Below are 22,914 nucleotides of genomic sequence, written 5' to 3'. Positions count from 1 at the left end.
CAAGGTGCCATAGGATGCTTTTCACACTATGCTGAGTGAAAGAGAAGTGGCGACAGTATGTTTAATATGCTGACATTTGTGGGCCCCCCAAAATAGCCATGTGTTTAAAATATATGTGCCTGTATGAACAAAGAGAAAATATAGAATAAAATCCATGAAGCCCGTAACAGTGTCTGATCATGGGGATAGGGAATAATGACAAGAATCTCCTTTTTGGTACTGGAATTATTTTATCATATGCCCATACACATACATATATTTGCATCTCCTTCAATATCAAAAACAAAATTAGTTTTAGAGATGAGAGGGAAATAAAGGTACTTGTAATCTCAAATTAGGTGTGTATCTCAGTGTAATTGTGTTATTATAGTAATCATCTTTCAATAATCCGAAAATGTGTTATTTCTATAATCATGAAAATAAGGAGAACACATCTGTCCCAATACCAGGAGTAACTGGGACCAGCAGGATCCAGGGACCCAGGAACCCTGCCCACGACCAGTGGCACAGGTTTCTTCCGGTCTGGGCCTGTATCCTGAGCAGACTTTGGTGCAAACTCCACAGCCAGTCCCACAACACCCAGAGGAAGCTCCACTCCCGGGCGCTCTAACATGGCCAGGATCATAGGATCCCAGGATCCCAGGAGCTTGGTCACACCAGAATCTCAGGGTCCCAGAGGCAGCTTGACTCCCAGGAGCTTGGACACAGCCAGAATCTGAGGATGACCGGATCCCAGAATCATGGAATCACAGAGATAACTTGACTCTGAGAAGTTCTGACACAACCGGGATCACAGGAAGGACAGGGTCCAGTCAGATATAGCGAGGGCTGGTAGCACCAGAGATAACCAGATGGCGGGAGGCAAGTGTAAGAACATTAGCAACAGAAACCAATGTAACATCACCAGAGCCCAATTCTCCCACCATAGCAAATCCTAGATACACCATAACACTGGAAAAGCAAGATTCGGATCTAAAATCACTTCTCATGATGATGATGGAGGACCTTAAGAAGGTCATGAGTAACCCCCCTTAAAGAAATACAGGAGAACACAGGTAAACAGGTAGAAGCCCTTAAAGAAGAAACACAAAAATCCCTTAAAGAATTACATGAAAACACAAACATGAAGAAAATAAACAAAACCATACAGGATCTAAAAATAGAACTAGAAACAATAAAGAAATCACAAAGTGAGACAACCCTAGAGTTAGAAAACCTAGGAAAGAGATCAGGAGTCATAGATGCAAGCATCACCAACAGAATACAAGACATAGAAGAATCTCAGGTACAGAAGATACCATAGAAAACATTGACACAACAGTCAAAGAAAATGCAAAATGCTCCTAACCCAAAACACCCAGGAGATCCAGGACACAATGAGAAGACCAAACCTAAGGATAATAGGTATAGAAGAGAATGAAGATTCCCAACTTTAAGAGACAGTAAATATTTCAACAAAATTATAGAAGAAAACTTCCCTAACCTAAAGAGACGCCCACGAACATACAAGAAGCCTACAGAACCCCAAATAGACTAGACCAGAACAGAAATTCCTCCTGGCACTAAACAAAGAATATTAAAAGCAGTAAGGGAAAAAAGTCAAGTAACATATAAAGGCAGACTTATCAGAATTAGACCAGACTTCTCACCAGAGACTATGAAAGCTAGAAGATCCTGGGCAGATGTCATACAGACCCTAAGAGAATACAAATGCCAGCCCAGACTACTGTACCCAGCAAAACTCTCAATTACCAAAGACAGAGAAAACAAAATATTCCATGACAACACTAAATGTATACAATATCTTTCTACAAATCCAGCCTGACAAAGGATAATAGATAGAAAACACCAGTACACCCTAGAAAAATCAAGAAAGTAATCTTTCAACAAACAAAAGAAGATAGCCACACAAATATAATTCCACATCTAACAAAAATAACAGGAAGTAACAATCACTTTTTCTTAATATCTCAATATGAAAACCAATATTACCAACATATCATAATCTATCAAAATTCAAAAATGTGAGGAATTAGAAATTCATTGGCAATCACCCAGTGGTCTCTCTAATTTGGTAATTGGAGAAATAGGTCCAATACTATACAATCCATATACACTTTCTGCTTGTTTGTACGTGACAGTGTCTTGCTGTGTATCACACAATGGTCTTGAAATCATGCTCCTATCTCAGCCTATTAGTAGGTTTTTTTATTTGATGTTTTTACACTATACCATGGTTTTCAGAACAACTTACACATTTCAAAATTATTTATACATCCTAAAGAAATGTAGACAATTTGAGAGGTGGCTTGTAAGAGAACAACAAAGAGTGAGACGGAATGCTTTGCTTGATATTTATAATTATTGTATCAACTTTGAAGATGACCTTATAAGTTACTCTTTTTCTGAGATAAATGCTTTTCAAAATCATCACAGCCAATGAACCAGGATCTTACCCTCACTTATTGTCTGGGCCACCCTCCAAGCAGAACCATTGTTTGTTGAAACAGTTGATGAATGACTTCATGGTCAGACTATCTTAATACACATCATTTCTTAAATGAATGCAGCCTGTTCCCTGTGGGCTGAGAATGATGACAATCACTCAAGTCAAATAGCTTTGACCATAGCAGGAAATCTGTATCCAAATAATTGTGCCTACAATTCATTCCTTGGCGCAGCAGAACTGTCAACTCTCAGCTTAGATGCTATGGAGGTAAAATCCTTTGGTGATGTGAGGGACATTGAAGTAGAGCCTTATTACAGTGAACTCCAATGTTGAAAAATTATTTTGGGTTTGTACCACATAAGAGCCAAGATTTTTATCTTTACTAAAAACAAAAAGATTGTATCTTTTTATGTTCATTTAACAACATGTCCATGATTTTATAATTGGTAGAAAAATATATATTGTGTTGAATATAATAATGAAAAATAAGGAAAAAGAAAAAAGAAGCAGCATGAAAACAACCTAGAAAGGAATAACATGGGGCCAGCTCTGCCTGGGATAACAGTGTCTAAAAAGCATGGGGAAGGGGTTGTAATTTTTCTGTTATCCATACACATACATCATCCAAGATGCATTTCCATAAATAAAAACCATTTATAAAGAAAGATAACAAAGCCGGGGGAAGCCCCGTCCAGGCTGACCGTCCCTGCTGCCCTTCAGGTCCAGATGCAGCGCTTTGAGTTGTCCCTGCCCCATATCTCTGCCACCTATGAGCTAGGGAACCAGATGTCACTGAAGAGGGCAGTTCCTAGGTCTGCTGGCTGGAGCTTCTGTGGCTGCAGGCTTCTTGGCTTGCCCTGCTGAAAGATGGGCATGGGGTAGGTGAGGGCAGGCTGCCTACAAGCACAAAGGAAGAGCTCGGTGAGCCTAAGGGGGAGCCAACATCAAGGGCGGGAAGGTAGGCAGCAGCCTCGGTGGAACTCGCTCTGCCTACCTAAAAGAGCTCCCTGACTCTGGGCAACAGGAAGATATCCAAAAGAGTCTGGGCAATCGTCCGGAAGCCAGAACCCTTGAACCAGATCAACGGGAGAGACAGAACTAGGCACTGGCAATGACAAGTATGAAAGAAGGTTGTCACCACCGAGAGACACGCGGATGTCTACGCTGTGGTCTTGAGTCGTGTTTCCTTTCCATGAGGGCCTGTTGATGAGAGTGGTCCGAGCAGCCACCCGAGGCCCTGTTGATGTCCGTGGTCCGTGGTTCATGCTGCTGCCAAGGGCCATGTCTGGGTCTGTGGTCCTTCTGCAGCCAGGGACTATGTTGATATCTGTGGCTCGTGCCACTACCAAAGGCAGAGGTCTGTGGTTTGTGCTGCAACCTGGGTGTGGGTAGGGGCGGGGTATGTTGATGTCTGGGGGCCGGGCCGTTGCCCGGAACCTTATTGGTGTCCTTGGCAGAAGTTGCTACTCCCGGTCATGTTGATGTCCTTGGTCTGTGCTGCCCCAAAGGCTACGAAGGCATCTGTGGCCTGTGCTGCAGCAGAGGGCTGTGTTGATGTCCACGGAACTGCCACTGGAGGCCATGCTGAGGTCCCTGGCCTGTGCTGACGCCACGTGGATGTCATTGTCTGATCTCCCCAAGACTGTAAAGGACAAGGAAGATACTTTTGCAGTGGCTTCAATGACTTCAGACTCACAGTTGACCAAGAGGAGCATAGACGGCTTGGGTGACAGCACTTACTCCCACCCCGCCCACCCCGGGGAAAACCCAACAGCCTAGATAAGAAACCATAAAGGAACTATTACAAATTGTGATAAGGATGTTGAAGTGTAGATCTCCACAACTAAGGGCTTCTGGTGGGGGTTGGGGGAGGATTAAGTCTTTTTTAAGAGGCTGGCTACAGGGAGTTTAGCCACACTCTGGTGAGGTATAGGCCATTCAGATTGGACTTTGGCCTCCTCCTCCTCCTCCTCCTCCTCCTCCTCCTCCTCCTCCTCCTCCTCCTCCTCCTCCTCCTCCTCCTCCTCCTCCTCTTCCCCTTTCCCCTCCCCCTCCTCCTCTTCTTGCTCTTCCTCCTCTTTGGTCGGGAGGTCAAAAGAGTAGAGGGTAGACCTGGGAGCACTGGGAAATAAGTGTGCTGGGATTCATGATGTAAAATTCCCACATAGTCATTGAAAACATTGTGGAAAAAGGATAAGAAAAACAAAGGAAACTCAAATCGGATTTTATAAAACTTTGTAAAGGTTTTCAGATTAGACAAAGTTCTATTTTTGGCAGCCATAGAACAAGGTGTTACCTTGTTACCGTGGCAGCAGCTTCTAAGGTTTCCATTCGCAAAAGAATTTGGTGACGTCACCAGGAGAGAAACCGCCTGGCAACAGGATACCACACAATATCTGACCTGGCATTTTCTTTTCCTACCATTCCTCTTTATCAAAACTAAAGGTAAAGTGGCTCACAAAAACAAACAAACAAACAAAAAACCCCAACAACAAATGGATAAAATTTTGGTTTATTATGATAAAAATCATAGTTGACTATCAGTCCCAAACTTTGACCTAAAAACTATTTTATTCAAAACAATGGGTATCAGGATGTTCTTGACTTTTGAGAATAATGCCATTAAGGTCACACGGACAGGAAATGACCTGGCTAAATAAGCCATAGTCTTACTCATTCAAACTTTGTTCCAAAGGATCTTGAATTTAAAAATAGTGAACATTTCACATTGTTCTTGGACATAGAGGTTGTGTCCAACTACCTCCCAGTATGGTATTATTTGCAGAATTTTCCAATAGAAATGCATTTGTCATCTTAAATATTGAAGGGGTTGCATTAGAAAGAGACAAAAGGAAACGGATGAAACTTGACTCAAATATTTTCTTTAACTCATTTCCAAAGTCTCAATTGATTAATACTTTAAAAAAAAATCAAATATTTTAAAATTCTCTGTCTCTCTGTCTCCTCTCTATATAGTCCTGGCTGTCCTGGAGCTCATATACACCAGATGACTTTGAACTTACAGAGAACCTCCTCCTCTTCCTCCTCCCCCTCCTCCTCCATACCCTGAATATTCTTCTTTGTCAAATTCTGTTTTCAAATTCGGTTCCATTGGAGCAAGGGTGGTTCATATGCTCACGATTCATGTGGCTGGTGGCCACTGCATTAATAGGTACACACCTAAAGCTTCTTCATTAAATAATGTTCAAGAAAATGTAAACCTCTGTACAGGCCTGTACCCAAAGGCAAGACAAGACCTGCTTTTGACTGATGCCAAAACCTAGTTTGTGTGTTGATATTTACTACTACCCCTGTACCTCAATGCATTAGTGGGGGCTTTATGTCTCTCTGTACCCACGAGACATTGTATATATTTTGAGGCTATCAGTTCTGAGGTCTTTAAGTCAATTACTGGCTTTACTATCTTTGTGATACACTTTGACTATAGAGCGACCTGGGATCAGACACTGAAGTTGGTTGCCCAATTTCTACAAATTCATTGAAGACACTGAAGAAAGATTTTTAACCTTTAACCAAAATATTTTCCTCTCTCCCTCCCTCCACCCCCTCTCTAGGAAGGAATGCAGTGTAAAAAGGAAACACTGTTGCTAATTCTGCTTGCTGTATTGCTGGCACTAACTCAGCGGTACTCCAGGTAAATATGTAACCCTGATGTATCACAATTGCTGATGGACACAGCTGACCTAAAATACTGGGCTTTTACATATAGGCATCAAAGCACTCTCTAATCTTATTCTTAATTTTGTATTCTGTTTCATGTGTATGTTTATATAAGTGCCTGCATATATGTTTATATGCCATATGTATGCAATGACAGGAGAGGCTAGAACAGGGAGCCGGATCCTCTTACAGAGGGTTGTGAGCCACTATGTGGATGCTGGGTGGTCCTCTCCAAGAGCATCGGGTGTCTTAAGTGCTGAGCCAGGTCTCCAACTTCCTATTGTACTCTTAAGACACTCATTTATAACAATGTTTTCTGAGCCCGCCTTTAATCCCAGCCAGCACTTAGGAGCAGAGGCAGGCAGACCTCTGAGTTCAAGGCCAGCCTGGTCTACAGAGTGAATTCCAAGACAGGCTACATAGAAAAACACTGTCTCAAAAAGGCAAAGCTAGCATTTACATTAAGTTGAAATTAAATTCAATCTCTGCACATCTCTGCTAAGTCTTCCTTCAGTGTATTAAACAAAAACACCTTCAAGACAATGGGCTGCTAGTTTAGTGTTTTGGTTTTGGTTTTGTGTGTGTGTGTGTGTGTGTGTGTGTGTGTGTATGTTTGGGGGTTTTCTGTTTTGTTTTAAGAAAAAAACTTTTAAACATCAAAGTTCTGATCATTGTTAATGAGGCTAAAATACCAAAACAAAACCAATAAACATTAACATGCTAATGTCCCATACAGAAAAATGTAAGTTCTCAGTTCCTCTGTGCCCTACTCACCAAGTTCTTCCTCACACCAGTATACGACCATGGGTTGAAAGGCAGCTGAGTTCAGGGACATTAACCGTATCTCTTTGGTGTCCTAGGCTACATTTGTTTGCCCTCCAGAGTTATTGTATTTTAATGAAGGAGATTCACAGCCTGGTATTATAGTCTTAACACATGTCCCACAAGCTACTAGCTGGCCTGATTTGTCCCTTAAGGATTGCTGCAATCTTAAGCCAGGTGCAGTTTACACAAATATATGGAAGAGGAACTTCAACTGTAGAGTTTTGGTTGTTTGGTTAGCTATTTTTTATTGATAATGGGCTTTTTTTTTTTTGAAATTTAAAACTAAATTGACTTTTTTTTCCCTTAAAGAACAAAGGATGACCTGCAGAAGATGTACGCCTGCTGGTAAGGTCCGTCCGGTGACTGTTCTAAGACCGGTGGAGGGAAAAGTGCTCGCAGCAAAACGGGTTTCTATGGAGATGCTGAACAGAGAAGTGTGCTCTGGCCACTGATGTCAGTGCAAGCATCCCTGTTCCGGACAGGGATTGCTTGGGTTCCTTTAGACTGTGATAGCTCACTGTGAGCAGCCTGGTTCCTTTAGACTGTGATAGCACTCTGTGAACAGCCTGGTTTCTACCCAGAAGTGAAAAATGAACTCATTTTCACTTTACAGATTCTTTGCATCTGTGTCGTGGCTTGCAGCTTTGTGTTTTCATGAGATTTGTGTGTGTGCAAACATGTCTCTGTGTTTATATGTGTTTCCTGTGACTTTTCTTTGGCTCTTTTTCTTGTTTGCTTGTTTTGTCCTATTTTGATTTTGTTTTGTTTGTTTGTTTGTTTTATCTTACTATTACTCCTTAGATGCCTATCTGTTTTCTAACCAGAGACAGAAAGGGTGTGGATCCTAGTGGAGGGGGAGGTGGGAGGAACTCAGAGTGGTTATAGACAGGAAACTGTAGTCAGAATATATTGTTGGAAAAAATCTGTCTTGGGGGACAGGGTGTGTGTTTGTTTGGTTTGGTTTTTCTAGACAGGTTTTTTCTGTGTTGCCTTGGCTGTCCTGGAACAAGTCACGCTGTAGAACAGGATGGCTTTGAACTCAGAGGATCATCTGTTTGTGCTTCCTAAGTGCTAGGATTAAAGGCATGCACCCTAACAACAACCTAAAAAAAATCTTTATTTTCAATAAAAGAAAAACATCTCAAGACAGTATTGCTCAAAAATACTGACAGTCAACTTGATGTAAAAACAAAACAAAACCCCCTTAAACCAAAAGCAAACTTCTCTGTCTGTCACTACACAGTTTGATGAGTTTAGGCACAGATAATGTGGAGGTAGAAAGAGAACCGGCAGAATCATACAGTGAAATATCTTTGGCTAAAGATACTTCTGAAAATGAAGAGATGCACTCTTTATTACCTCCCACTTTATTTCAAAATAATTATCACTCCCAGGAAGCTGCACGGGAACCACGTTTGCCTTTCACCCGATGCTTACCGATGCTCTCCACTGTTACAGCTCACATGGCTGTACTCAAAGTCGGGAACCTAACACCAAGACAAGGTGCCTATGTAATTTTGCCTTTTTAATCACATGTCAATATTCACCGATCAAGGAGCACTGCTTTTCCATTACAGCCCAGACTATGCTGTTTGGCGCCATGTGGCGCTCCCTGTTCTAACCCTACTTCATCCCAGGCATCATTTCTAGTTGGTTTTCCATCTCCATCATCTTGTTGTCTTGAGACTTTTATAAACAGGATCATAAAATGCATAATCTACTGATAAGAGGTGCTATCACTCAGCAGGATGCCCTTGACAGCCAAGTACGTTGTGTCTACTAATATTCCAGACCATTTTACCAATATGTAATACTTCATACATCAACACGTCAAAATTGGTCAGACTTATTTTAGTGTAGACTTATATTTTTTTTCAAAACCTAGCTTAAGAAGGGAACTCAAATGCTTTCACCTCCCTTCTAGCCACTACCCACCAGAGGTAATGGAAAGGAAAGGTTTATAGGGCAAAGAAGGACGTGGACCTATTTAGAAATAGTTTGTTGGGGTGACTCCAATCTTCGTAGTCAGGATATCAGCAGTTCAGTTCACACACACAGCTTGGTCCACTGGCAAACACCATTCGTGAGTCAGCAATGGCAGTTCTATCCAGAAGAGACATCGAGGCTCTGTCAATCAGCTTGAATCCTTGGAAGCGTCAAGAAGCCGCCAGAACACCACCAGAAGTTCTTTGGTGCTTTTCTCACTACGAAGTCAGGACAAATGTTGATCAGAAAATAGTGGTAAGATGAACCAATACCACACCGCATTGCCCACTGCATGCTGGGTTATATCCACACCCTTTCCAGGCACCATGTGCTCCCTCAAGAGTCCACTCTCGCAAAACATCACATGCCCTTTGCCCAGGCAGCTTCCAGAGAAACACCACGTCTGTGTCTGTTCTCAGCAAAATATCCTCCCACATGTCTGCCTCAGCAAAAACATCCTCTTATAAGACAGTTTCCATAAAAACATGACATGATACAACTGAGTTCCCAAAGAAACCAGAAATTTCCACTTCATTTTAGTTAACAGGCTTTTTTTTTTTGTTTAATTCCTTAACTGATCTGGAAAATGTTGTGCCACTTCCTTTTGACCTCCATGGTTCCTAATGAGAAACTCACTTGTTGAACTTTTGTCTTCAACAGGTAAAGAATCATCTCTCTGGCTTCTTTAGAGATGTTTTCCTTTAGCTTTCATAAATTGATCCTGTTTATAGCTCAGTTATATTCTCAAATCTCTTTCTCTTTTGGCATATTTGGGAAGTTTTTTTGGTTATTGTTTTTGTTTTTAAGATTTATTTTATATGTGCTCTACTTGCATGTACACCTGTATGCCAAAAGAGGGCGTCAGATCCTGTTACAGATGGTTGTGAGCCACCATGTGGCTGCTGGGAATTGAACTCAGGGCCTCTGGAAGAGGCTAAGTCATCTCTCCAGCCCCTAAGTACTGTGTTTTATGGTTACTATTTCTGTGATGAAACACCATGACCAAAAGCAACTTGGAAAGGGTTTATTTGGCTTACACTTCCACAGCATTGTTCAACACTGAAGGAAGACGTGATAGGAACTTACACGGGGACAAACGGGAAGTAGGAGCTGATGAAGAGGCCATGGAAGAGTGTTGATCACTGGCTTGCTTACTGTGCTTGCTCAGACAGCTTTTATAAAACTCAGGACCACCAGCCCAGGCATGGCCCCACCCACAATGGACTGAGCCTTCCCATGGCAGTCACTAAGAAAATGCCCTACAGTCTTGCTGGCAGCCCAATCTTTTGGACACATTTTTGAAATTTAGGGTCCCTCCACTCAGATGACTTTAAATTGTATGATGTAGAAGAATGCAAATAGATCTATATCTATCGCCCTGCATAAAACTCAACTTCAAGTGGATCAAAGCCCTCAACATAAAACCAGATACTATAAATATGATAGAAGAGAAAGTGGGGAATAACCTTGAGTGTACTAGCACAGGAGACAACTTCCTGAACAGAACACCAATAGCTCAGGCTCTAAGATCAACAATTAATGAATGGGACCTTATGAAACTGAAAAACACCATCAAAAGACCAAAACAGCAGCCTATAGTATAGGAAAAGATCTTCACCAACCCTATACCTGACAGAGGGCTAATATTCAAAACATATAAAGAACTCAAGAAACCAGACATCAACAAACAATCCATTTTAAAACGGGCTACAGATCTAAAAAGAGAATTCTCAACAGAGGAATCTCTAACGGCTGAGAAGCACTTAAAGAAATATTCAACATCCTTAGTCATCAGGGAAACACAAAACTGAACTCTGAGATTTCATCTCACGTCTGGCTAAGATAAAAACAAAAACAAACAAAAAAAACCTCAAGCCACAGACAACTCAAGATGGCAAGGATGTGGAACAAGGGGAACACGCCTCCAATGCTGGTGGGAGTGCAAATTTGTACAGTCACTTTGGAAATCAATATGGTGGTTTCTCAGAAATTTGGGAATTATCTACCTTAATGCCCAGCTATACTACTCCTGGGTATATACCTAAAGGATGCTCCACCATCCGTCATGGACACTTGCTTAACTATACTCACAGCAGCATTATTCATAATAGCCAGAAACTAGAAACAATGTAGATGCCCCTCAACCACAGAATGGATAAAGAAAATGAGGTACATTTACACAATAAAGTCTTACTCTGCTGTTAAAAACAATGACATCATGAAATCTGCAGGCAAATGGATGGAACTAGAAAAGATCATCCCGAGTGAGGTAACCCAGACCCAGAAAGACAAACACGGTATGTACTCACTTATAAGTGGGTATTAGCTGTAAGTAAGGGATAACCATGTTACAATCCACAGACCTGAAGATGCTAAATAACAAGGAGGGCTCAAGGGAAGATGTGAATCTCACTGAGAAAGGGAAATAGAATAGACATCGTGGGTGGATGGGGAGGTTGGGGGGGGGTACTGGATGGGGTGGGATGGGGATGGGAACAGGGAAGGATCATGTGGGGGGAGGACAGAGGGAGAGAGTACCGGGAAAGGCAACTGGAATGGGGGAGGGCATCTCTGGGATGAACTAGAAACCTAGGGCAACGGAAGCTCCCTGGAATCTATCAGAGCAAACACTCCTGGCAATGGGTGATATGGAGCCTGAACTGGCCTTCTCCTGTAACCAGGCAAGATTTCCAGTGGAGGGATTGAGACACTAACCCAGTCACAAAGCCTTCGACCTACAATTTGTCCTGCCTACAAGAGTAAAGACGGAGCAGAAACTGAGGGAATAGACAGCCAATGGTTGATCCTGCTTGAGGCCCATGCCATGAGAGGAAGCCCACCCCTAACCCCGTTAATGACGCTCTGCTATACTTGCAGACAGGAGCCTAGCATAGCTGTCAGCAAAGAGGCTTCACCCAGGAGCTGATGGAAACAGATACAGAGACTCACAGCCAAGCAATTGGGGAATGCTGTGGAAGGAAATAAGGAAGGATTATAGGAGCCAGAGAGGGCAAGGGCATCACAAGAACCTACAGGACTAACCTGGACCCATAGGTGCTCACAGAGACTGACTTCCACTTAGGGAGCCTGCATGGGACTGACCTGGGCCCCTGGACAGACGTAACAGTTGTGCAGCTTGGTCTTCATGTGGGACTCCTAAGGATGGGAGCAAGGGCCAGGCAGTGGTAGTGCACGTCTTTAATCCCAGCACTTGGGAGGCAGAGGCAGGTGGATTTCTGAGTTCGAGGCCAGCCTGGTCTACAGAGTGAGTTCCAGGACAGCCAGGGCCACACAGAGAAACCCTGTCTCGAAAAACAAACAAACAAACAAACAAACAAAGGGGGGGACTGCGTCTGTCTCTGATGCCTTCGGGACCCTTTCCCCCTACTGGGCTGCCTCTTGTAGCCTCAGTAGGAAAGGATGCGCCTAGTCTTACTTCAGCTTATGCAAGGCCACTTGATTGCATGGGAGGCCTCCCCTTTTCTGAAGAAAAGAGAGGAGGAGTGGGTGTGGAGGAGGGGAGGCAGGTGGTGCGGAGGACTGGGAGGAGAGGAGAGAGGGGAAACGTCAGTGGAGATCCAAAGTAAATAAACTAATCAATTAATTTTCAAAAAGGCATAATGCCCAAGATGATGATGATGATAATCATGGTAACAACAATCAAATTTCTAGCACATACTGTTTTAGGGATGCTCCCCTCCCTCCCCCTCCCTCCCCTCCCTTCCCCTCCCCTTTCCTTCCCTCCTCTCCTCTTCCCTCCTCTTCTCTCCTCTTCTCCCCTCCCCTCCTCTCTCCTCCTCTCCCCTCCCCTTCCCTCCCCTCTCCTTCCCTCCCCTCTCCTCCCCTCCCCTCCTCTTCTCCCCTCCCCTCCTCTCTCCTCCCCTCCCCTTCCCTCCTCTCTCCTCCCCTCCCCTCCCCTCTCCTCCACTCCCCTCCCCTCTCCTCCACTCCCCTCTCCTCCCCTCCCCTTTCCTCCCCTCGCCTTCCCTCCCCTCCTCTCCCCTCTCCTCTCCTCCCCTCCCCTTCTCTCCCCTCCCCTTCCCTCCCCCTCCTTCCCCTCTCCTCCCCTCCCCTCCCCTCTCCTCTCCCCTCCCCTTCCCTCCCTTCCCCTCCCCTCTCCTCCCCTTCCCTCTCTTCCCCTTCCCTCCCCTCCCCTCCCATCTCCTCCCCTCCCCTTTCCTCCCCTTGCCTTCCCTCCCCTCCCCTCCCCTCCCCTCCCCTCCCCTCGCCTCCCCTCCCCTTTCCTCCCCTTGCCTTCCCTCCCCTCCCCTCCCCTCTCCTTCCCTCCCCTCGCCTCCCCTCCCCTCCCCTCGCCTTCTCTCCCCTTTCCTCCCCTCGCCTCTCCTCCCCTCGCCTTCTCTCCCCTTTCCTCCCCTCGCCTCTCCTCCCCTCGCCTTCTCTCCCCTTTCCTCCCCTCGCCTCTCCTCCCCTCCCCTCCCCTCTCCTCCCCTCCCCTCCCCTCTCCTCCCCTTCCCTCCCCTCCCCTCTCCTCCCCTCCCCTCCCCTCCCTTCTCCTCCCCTCCCCTCTCCTCCCCTCCCCTCCCCTCCCTTCTCCTCCCCTCCCCTCTCCTCCCCTCCCCTCCCCTCCCCTCTCCTCCCCTCCCCTCCCCTCTCCTCTCCTCCCTTCCCCTCCCCTTCTCTCCCCTCCCCTTCCCTCACCTCCCCTCCCCTCCCCTCTCCTCCCCTCCCCTCCCCTTTCCTCTGCTCTCCTCTCCTCTGAGACTTATCATAAGAACATTGCCAGTTGTTATGTATGCCAGTTGCCCCCCCATCCCTTCAAACTTCTCTTTTGTTGTTTTTAGCTTTTTTCTCAGTTGTCCAAATTGAGTGGTTTCTGTTACCCTATGTTCTACTTTGCAGGGTCCTTTCTTCATCCTCCCCCTCCCCCTACTGTTGAGCCTACCTGCTGAGTTATTTCTATCTCCATTTGATATTATTGATAAGATTTCCTATTTCTGTTTGTTCTCACCAAAGTATGCACAAGATATCATAGATTCAGCAAATACTCATTGAGTGGATGACCCTGAGGTGAGTCTTCTCTTTGTACCTAGGAAAGATCATTTGGAAGAACCTCAGCTCTCAGCCTGGTTTAATCCAAAGTAAGAACAAAATAGCAATATAATTCAATTTAAAGAGAATGTTATTCTGTTATCAAAGTGTAGGTACTTGAGACACCTAGAACCAGCTTGTTTCTAAGACTTTTTATTTTTTACTTTTAAGGGTTTTTTCTTTCATATGTCTATGGACTATTTTTCAAGAATCATGCAGCTAAGGGGTGTAAGAAAGCTGTCATACTCAATTTGATTTAACATTCCTGGTATTATTAGGGAGAAAATATCCTTAAGGATAATCTAAAAATGCCAATATTGACCCCTCTAAATGTTAATTTATGATCACTATAATTTGCATACTAATTATACAAACGAATGTGTCACTGACATTTCTGCATGTGTATATATTACGTTTTGCTGCTGTCAGTTCTTCTTACTATGTTCACTTGTCATGACGCTCAAGGGACATCACTATTCTCCTGTAATGGTGGTGTAATATTTGACTTTATGTTTATATAGCATAAACATGTTTATAAAATGTTTACAATGCATTAATGCATGTCCTTGAAATTGTGTGATATTTGCAGTTTGGGGTCTATTATATTCCAACAAATATAAGTGTGTGTGTGTGTGTGTGTGTGAGAGAGAGAGAGAGAGAGAGAGAGAGAGAGAGAGAGAGAGAGAGAGGTATGGATTTCTAACATGGAGTCTTTGGTTTAAAGACTTCAGGCCTGGGAAGTTGGCTGTGTGTGGTAAAATGAATGCTTAATAGGCATGAAGAGCAGAGTTTGGATCTCCATCATTCATGTAAATGCTGGGTGTACATGGTAGCCAGCCTGTTCTCCCTGTGCTCAAGAGGTAGAGACAGAGGAACCCTGGAGCAAACTGGCTAGCTAGCCTAATTGGTAGGCTCCGGATTCAAGCGAGAGACAGCCTCGATACATAAGCTTGGAGTGCAACTGCAGAAGACACGCCATACCAATCTCTGGCCTCTATGTGCACATGTACAGACATGCATCTACATATATGTAAACATGCACATACACATATACAACACACACATACAGAAGTATAAGTAAACACAAATTGGAGAGATGATTTAGCAGTTTGTAGCGCATGTTGCTCTGGCAGAGGACCCAGGATTGATTCCCAGCGCCTATGTAGCAGCACACAGTCATATATAACTCTAGTCCTAGGTGATCCAATGCTGTCTTTTGGCCTCACTGGGTACCAGGCACACAGGAGGTAAACATGCACACATGCACACAAAACACACTTAGAAAATGAAAATAAATGTCTTTAAAAATAAATAACTAGGGACTGGACAGATGGCTCAGTGGTTAAGAGCATGGACTGCTTTTCCAGAGGTCCTGAGTTCAATTCCCAGCAACCATATTGTGGCTCACAACCATCTGTAATGGGATCTGATGCCTTCTTCTGGTGTGTCTGAAGACAGTGACAGTGTATTCACATAAAATAAATAAAATCTTTATAAATAAGTAAATGACACAAAATTTAATCTTTGATTTAGGCTACTCAGCTTGATTACATTTGATTATTATACTATTTATTTTCCAATCCATAGTGGGTAAATATTAGTAATGTTTTACTTATTTTACATACTTGGTGTTAGTTTTGTAATATCAAATCTCTCATTCTTGGCTGTGACCATGCCTAGGCCTAGGGGAACAAGCAGAGGCATGGTTTATAAGAGATCAGGGATTGTCAGGACTGTGAAAGACAAGCTATCCATTGATGTTGTAATCACAGAGGGGCATTGCTACTCAACAAAACTGCAAGAGATGAAGAAAACAGGTAGGCTGATCTTTCTCCTTGTGCACCCTTTGAGTTTTCTATGGCACTTCTCATATTTAGGACCTCCTAGAAGCCACAGATCAAAGGACTTTGGGTGGCCAATCTACTCCAAAAGCAGAGAACGAATGAGGATGGACAAAAAGTCACATGGAAAATAGCACAACTCAGTCCTTCTACAGACCAGTATTGTTTCCTATGACCTTCAATTATATAAAAAAGCTCATGTCCCAAGACAGGCTAAGCATAAAGTTCCACCAACTGTATCATCATACTAGGATAACAGTACCTCACACAAAGACATTAGCCATCCCCAACACTCACCCTACAAAGTAGCAGAGAAAGAAAACAAAAGTAGCAATAAATCATTGTTACAGTCCTAGAGCAACAGCTGCTGGGGAGATTAATTGTAAGTGGAAATAGAAAATAATCAGATCCATGGCTCCCTTATCCACTGCTGATACACTGTTGGCCTCTGTTCCTGATGACCCCAAGCCCCTCAGTGGTGCAGCCCTATTGAGGCCCCATAATTTCTCAAGGACCCTTATTCCTGGACATGAGATAGTGGAGAGTATCCCAGAGAGTTCTTTGGAAGGTAGTTCTCCTTGCTGTCATTTTTGCACTAACAAATTGTGTCTCCTTGGTAATAAGAATCATTTGTCCAGCCAGTATGTTAATGACATTTTTACCTTTTAATTCAACATTTAAGAAAATTCCAATGACCTGCAAGTGGCTTGTTGGACCATGACTCTCTTCTCTGAGGAAGGGTTTCCTCCCCTGTGAACTAGTATCTCCCAAACCATGGAATCTGTGGTCATAAACATGCTAATCAAACACTCTATAAATGAATTATCTAATGTAATCAAGACACTTTCCCACATCCACCTACCCTTATGGACTATGTATTTCAACTTTGGGAAACATGTCACCAGAAAAAAAAAAAAAAACATTGATTCAAAGCATCCTAGGGACAGGACCTCAACCTTGCAGAGAATCAGCTCTCAACTTGTACTGAAATGAAGACTTCTGTTGACTCTACAATTTTCTGGTAGGCTAGCTGCTTCTGGACAGACATAGTAAGGACAGAGGCTATGACAAAAATAAGCCAACTGTGACACACTTGATAAAATTCTCTTGACTTCTCAGCTGGGCAGTGTGTGTGACGCTGGACACTCAGTGTCTGTCTAGCTCCATCTAAGGGATGGACACATTGTTTAGCCACACATAAATTCCATTCCTGTGCTGGGGGCCATGCTGCACAGATTCGCTAATGCAAAACCAGGGTTGAGAGGCAAAGCTGTCATGATGACGACATCCGGAGGACTGCTTGTGACCGTTCACTAGCTTACTGAGGCTCCTTTGTACAGTGCATCCTCTGAACCAGCATTTCCCTCTCAGGAAGGATTTCATATTTAAGGACTCTTAAGGTTTACTTCTTCATCTTCTGCTTTATCTTCTGTTAAACAATATTATTTTAAATATTATTTTTAAATGTTAAAACTTTAGGTTCTTTTTAAAGGTTTATTTATTTATTATATGTAAGTACACTGTAGCTGTCTTCAGACACTCCAGAAGAAGGCATCAGATCTCATTACGAATGGCTGTGAGCCACCTTGTGGCTGCTGGGATTTGAACTCATGACCTTCGGAAGAGCAGTCAGTGTTCTTACTAAGCCATCTCTCCAGCCCCAACACTTTAGTTTTAATCATGTGCATTTATGTGTGTGAGCATGCGCACATGTGTGTACATGGCTGCAGAAGAGTAGAAGGGCTGTAGGGACCTCTGCAGCTGGAGTTGCAGGCTGCTCTTAGCAAGTCCACATGGGTTCTGGTAATCAAATTTGAATCTTTTGCAAGAGCAGTACACGCTCTTAACCACAGATCTATCTCTTCAGCCCCTAAATTTATTTTTATGAGTGTGTATGTGTGTTCATAGGTATACATGTCTGTGTGGGCCATGACACAGGATATCTTCCTTTATCACTTTCCACCTTATATTTTAAGTCATGTTCAATACTTGTCTAGGCTGGTTGGCCTCTACACCCCTAGAGTGCTCCTGTCTCTCTCTCTCCACTGCTGGAATTACAGGCATGCGCTACAATGCCCCACTTAAACTACACACACACACACACACACACACACACACACACACACACACACACTGCATGAGCTTGTATGCATGAGTTTGTGTGTAGAGAAACCCCATGAAAGCCAGTAGATGGTGATGTCCTGGAACTGGAGCTACAAATGGTTGTGAGCCATTATATATGAGTGCTGAGAACTTACCCAGGGTCCTCTGCAATAGCATCACCATGAAGCAATCATTTGAGTGTTGGGGGTTGAATTCCTTATGCTTGTATAGGAAGAACTTTCTCACACTTGATCTTAACCAAAAGGCCAAGAAGCAATAGGAAAAAACATTCTCACTGAGCTGTCTCCCATACCTCTTGGGGATAGCTTTGCTACTCTGCCAAAGTTCCCAGAAAGGACCATGCTGCCAGCCCCTGCCCAGAGAATATTGGATCCTTGGATGAAAACACTGACACACACAGTTACTCAAATTTAACTTGCCTTTGGCACAATTGCTGGACATTACTTATCTCCCACATGGAGAAACATCCTTGTCAGCATCTTAAATCTGCCCTCAACTTTAGATGCTCAGTTACATCTAGTCCCAGCTAAACATCCTGACCACCCACCTGTATGTAGGAGCGAGGTGTAGTCACTCCCTCAGAGACATGGAAAACTCTCTCTCTCATTCTCTCTCTCTCTCTCTCCTCTCCTCCCCTCTCCTCTTCTTGTGTCTGTCTCTTCATGGCAGAGGTTACCAGCACCTAAGAGCTGAGGATCTCTCTGGGTTCCTTTGTTCAAGTTTCCTTTGTGCTGTAGCTACCATGTGACTCACTCTGTTAAGCTCGCTGAGAAACCAATACTCCCCTCTTCCTAGACTTGTGTGTGTGTGTGCGTGTGTGTGTGTGATCCATCTGAGAATTCCTAAATTAATAGTGGATTCTTGCCCCACGTTGGGCGCCATCGTCATCTGTTGTTGGATGTAGCTTTGCTAGCCCACTTAAGCTCTGGGAATGGACCACACTAGCATTTGAACAACTGTGTGTGTCTGTGTTTTCATCCTTGGACCCAATATTCTCTGGGTGAGGGGCTGGTAACAATGTCTGTTCCTGGAGCTTAGGTGGGGTAGCAAAAGCTACATGCAACACAAGTCCACCAATTTCTTGACATAGATCTTTAAAAGAATCTTTTTCTTTCATTCTGGAAAAAAATTAGCCTGATTTATTGAGAAAAACTAGTAATCCTGAAATTGTTTCACTGTCTCCTTTAGATTTCAGGCAGAGTAGCTCAATGGTAGAGCACTTAGCTAGGATATACGAAGACCTGGGTTTAAATACAAACACTACCAGAACACAAAACAAAATATAAACAAACAAAACCACAATGGGCATTGTGTAATTCATGTTCAATAAAGATTTTATTTGAATTTATAGCAAACTTAACTTATGTCTCATCATTGTGACAGAATAATGTAATCCATCAGGGTTTTGGTTTGTTGTGCTTTGGTTTTTGACAGGCTCTCGTGTAGTCCGCACTGGCCTTGAGCTCACTCTGTAGCTAAGGATAACTCTGAACTCCTGAATTCTTTGCCTCCATCTCCCAAGTGGAGATCTAACATAAGACCATTCTAGGCAAGTACTCTACCAACTGAGTCACATCCACTACCCCAGTAAGTCCCGTCTTAAAAGTGTACTTTAAAATTTGTGGTTTAAATATAAGTGTATGCCTATATATTTTCAGTACAGGGAGGCTTAAAATAACTATAAATAATTAAAGAATCCTTAAAATAGTAATGGTACACTTTTAAAAAAATTTGTTACTATGTGATTTTTATCACAATTATTAATACACTGCCAAATTGTATCTTTTTGTATATATATATATATATATATATATATATAAATCTACAACCTCATTTTATATTCAGCTTCTTCTAAGATGTGTATTTTAATGTGCTTGATTTAATAACTTGACTTCAGTCAGATTATTTATTGCTACTAAAACTACCATCAGGCTATTCATCAGAAACAAGTCTAATACTTTCTATTTGTCTTAGTGGTCTCATTTTCTCCTGCATTGCATCTATGTGCTTAAAGCATAAAGGAAAAGTTAAAAAAGGACTAGCACAGAGTGTGCATGTGTGTGCATGTGTGCACATGTATGCATGTACATGTACATGCATGCATGTATGCATGTGTGCATATGTGTACATGTGTGTGCATGTGTGTGTGCATGTGTGAGCATGATATCAATTGTCTCCTTCAGTCTGTTTTTACTCTATTTTATGAGACAGATTCTCACTGAATGTGAAGGTCACTGGGGGCTAGGCTGGGTACTCTGTGGGTCCTAGGGATCCTCCTATTTCTACCTCCAGGTGTGCACCGTGCCTAGAATGTTTGACATGAGTTCTAGGGAACCAGACTTGGGTCCTCAGCTTTTGTGGCAAGCACCTTTACTAGGTGAGCCATATCCACACCTCCACAAAGGGAATACTCTAGATCTTCCAGCAGGGGAAAAGAAAGGAAAAGTAGAAGTTCAAACCCTAGTAAGCACTCTACAGCCGTTAGCTGTTATCACTTGCATAGACTGTACTGTCACAGTAAGATAATCTGCTGGGTTTTTGTTCTTTTTTGCTCAACAGAGAACGTCCTGATGTTATAGCAACAACTGCTTGGCTCGCTCCAGTCTTATGGGAAGGAACGTATAACAGAGAAGTTCTAGAACAATATTATAAGAGGCTGAACATTACCATAGGCTTGGCTGTCTTTGCTACTGGGAAGTATGCACTGCTGGTAGTTTTCCTTTATATTTTGGAGAAATAAGAATGAGCAGCCATGAGATGTCTCTAGCCAAACTGCTACTTACTAATGAGCCTGCCATTACTTCTTTCTGCCCTGGGTAGCTATGGATAGTGGTTGCTCATTTGGTTTTTGTTCTGTTTTGTTTTTACCCAGCAATAGCTGAAGATTAGAATTTGTGCAAACATTTTCATTACTGTTCATTTAACTCTCTTTTCCTTTTCTTCATAACAAACTTTCTGTCTTTTCTCAGGCTCCCAATTGTCTTTCACTAACCAATACAGCTGAGGATACAGACACAGCCACTCTATCGTTATCGTCTTAAACACCAATGTCTTGTGTGTTAGTTGGCATGCTAAGTGGCACACATCTCCTGGGAATTAGTGAAGTGTTTATCTTCCGTTTTTATAGCTCTACAAGACGGTCCCTGAGACACTTCATAAAGTCTGCCGACAAGTACTTCATGGTTGGCTACAATGTTATTTTCTACATCTTGACTGAAAGTGTGTACAATCTGCCATACTGTGAGTTGGGTCCTCGTCGGACACTTAAAACGTGGAAGCTATTTGAGAATGAGATGTATCAAGACTGTAATCTCAGAAACATGTATAACATGCGAAGCAAAATCATAGAACATATACGATATGAAGTCAACTTTCTCTTCATGATGACTATGAAACAGATCTTCAAGGACAACTTTGGAGTAGAAACCTTGGGCAGATCTGTCGCTCAGCTCCATGCATGGTGGTATTTTAAAAAGCCCAGCAATTTCCCTTATGAGAGAAGAACTCAATCTGCAGCTTTCATCCCCTTTGAAGAGGGGGATTTCTATTACCACAGTGCCATTGTGGGTGGCACACCCCTAGAAGTCTTAGATCTTATTGAACAATATATAAATGGAATTACACATGACCACACAAATAAACTTGATAGCACATTTGAAAGCCACCTAAACAAATACTTTTTTATCAATAAACCCACTCGGGTGTTATCACCAGAGTACAACTGGGACCCAAGATTTAAAACCCCTCCAGAAATCAAGCACATTAAGATAGCATGGCGACCATAAATCACATGATGATTGTGCCCTGAGTTTTATGAAATCACAAGTAAATACCAGGGAATTCCTCAAAAATAAAACTTTGGAAAACTTACAAAAGTGTATAATCTTTCAGAATAAATTGTCTTTGGAATTATAATTCTCCTTAGTTTAAATAAAAGTAAGTAGATAAGTATTACTTACATGGTGTGATGTTTTATATATGCATTATTAATATTGTGGAAATTATTTTGAAGGTATAGATGACTTTTTGTGAAGAAGTCATACACATGTCAAGTAGATATACACAGGGAAGCTTAATATTCATGACTTTGTCCATTTTGGGGCCTGGGGGTATATTCCTCAGAACTTAATCTCCTTGATTACTGATTAAGAGATTAATCTCCTCAATCAGTATTTAGTATGCCTAGGATGTGGTTGAACTCTGGTGAACTGAAGACATCCCACTAAATGTAGATCTTGCTTTAATTGCTAATTATGTTGAGTTCATCTTTTAAAATGTTTCTATTTTAATCTATGTGTGTGGATGTTTTGCCTGAATGTGTATCTGTGCACTACGTGCATGCCTAATGCCCTTCGAGGCCAGGAAAGGCATTTGTAGTGCCTGGAACTAGAATAACAGGTAGGTATGAGTCACTGTGTGGGTGCTTGCAACTGAACCTGGGTCCTTTGAAAGAGTGGTAAGTGCTCTTAACTGCTGAGCAACCTCTCCAGCTTTGAGTTCATGTTTTTAAAGAAAGATGTAAGAATGTGATACGATAAAATGTATCTTGTCGCCGGGCAGTGGTGGCACAGGCCTGTAATCCCAGCACTCTGGGAGGCAGAGGCAGGCAGATTTCTGAGATCAAGGCCAGCCTGGTCTACAGAGTGAGTTCCAGGACAGCCAGGGCTATACAGAGAAACCCTGTCTCAAAAAAATCAAATCCAAAAAAAAAAAAAAATGTATCTTGTCCTTGAGGCACCTAATAGTCTAACACAGGAGATAAAACTACCCTTAAGTGTTTATTTCACAAATTTAAAAGTTAAAAAAAAAAAGCCTCACTCCCCTCTCCCAAATGTGCCAAGAAGTAGATGCTGGTAATGTTCATTGTGCTGGTAAAGTCTCACGTGCCATCCGAGCTCCCTAAGAAGCCGGCTTTGGAAGTGGAGTTGGTCCCTCCTCTCCAGGACTGTCTCCATTGTG

General features: G+C 42.8%; 1 protein-coding gene across 1 annotated transcript; it reads left to right on the top strand.

The window, feature by feature from the left end:
- Positions 1-6,030: 6,030 nt before the first annotated feature.
- Glt6d1 (glycosyltransferase 6 domain containing 1) lies at positions 6,031-21,740 on the top strand. The gene is made up of 5 exons (XM_052181091.1): positions 6,031-6,104; positions 7,265-7,300; positions 13,993-14,040; positions 20,515-20,652; positions 21,083-21,740. The coding sequence occupies exons 1-5, from the start codon at positions 6,031-6,033 to the stop codon at positions 21,738-21,740; spliced, it is 954 nt and encodes a 317-aa protein (XP_052037051.1).
- The last annotated feature ends 1,174 nt before the right edge of the window (positions 21,741-22,914 follow it).

This window comes from Apodemus sylvaticus, chromosome 5 (genome assembly GCF_947179515.1).
Source record: "Apodemus sylvaticus chromosome 5, mApoSyl1.1, whole genome shotgun sequence".
Lineage (NCBI taxonomy): Eukaryota > Metazoa > Chordata > Mammalia > Rodentia > Muridae > Apodemus > Apodemus sylvaticus.
The sequence above is the reverse complement of the archived record's forward strand: the minus strand, read 5'-3'. Positions and strand labels throughout refer to the sequence as shown.

Excerpts from the sequence above, each read along its gene's own strand:
- Glt6d1 (XM_052181091.1), top strand. The coding sequence starts at position 6,031 with ATGCAGTGTAAAAAGGAAACACTGTTGCTAATTCTGCTTGCTGTATTG. Across the intron at positions 6,105-7,264 it reads CTAACTCAGCGGTACTCCAG|AACAAAGGATGACCTGCAGA; the intron begins GTAAATATGTAA and ends TTTCCCTTAAAG. Across the intron at positions 14,041-20,514 it reads TCAGCCTGGTTTAATCCAAA|AGAACGTCCTGATGTTATAG; the intron begins GTAAGAACAAAA and ends TTTGCTCAACAG.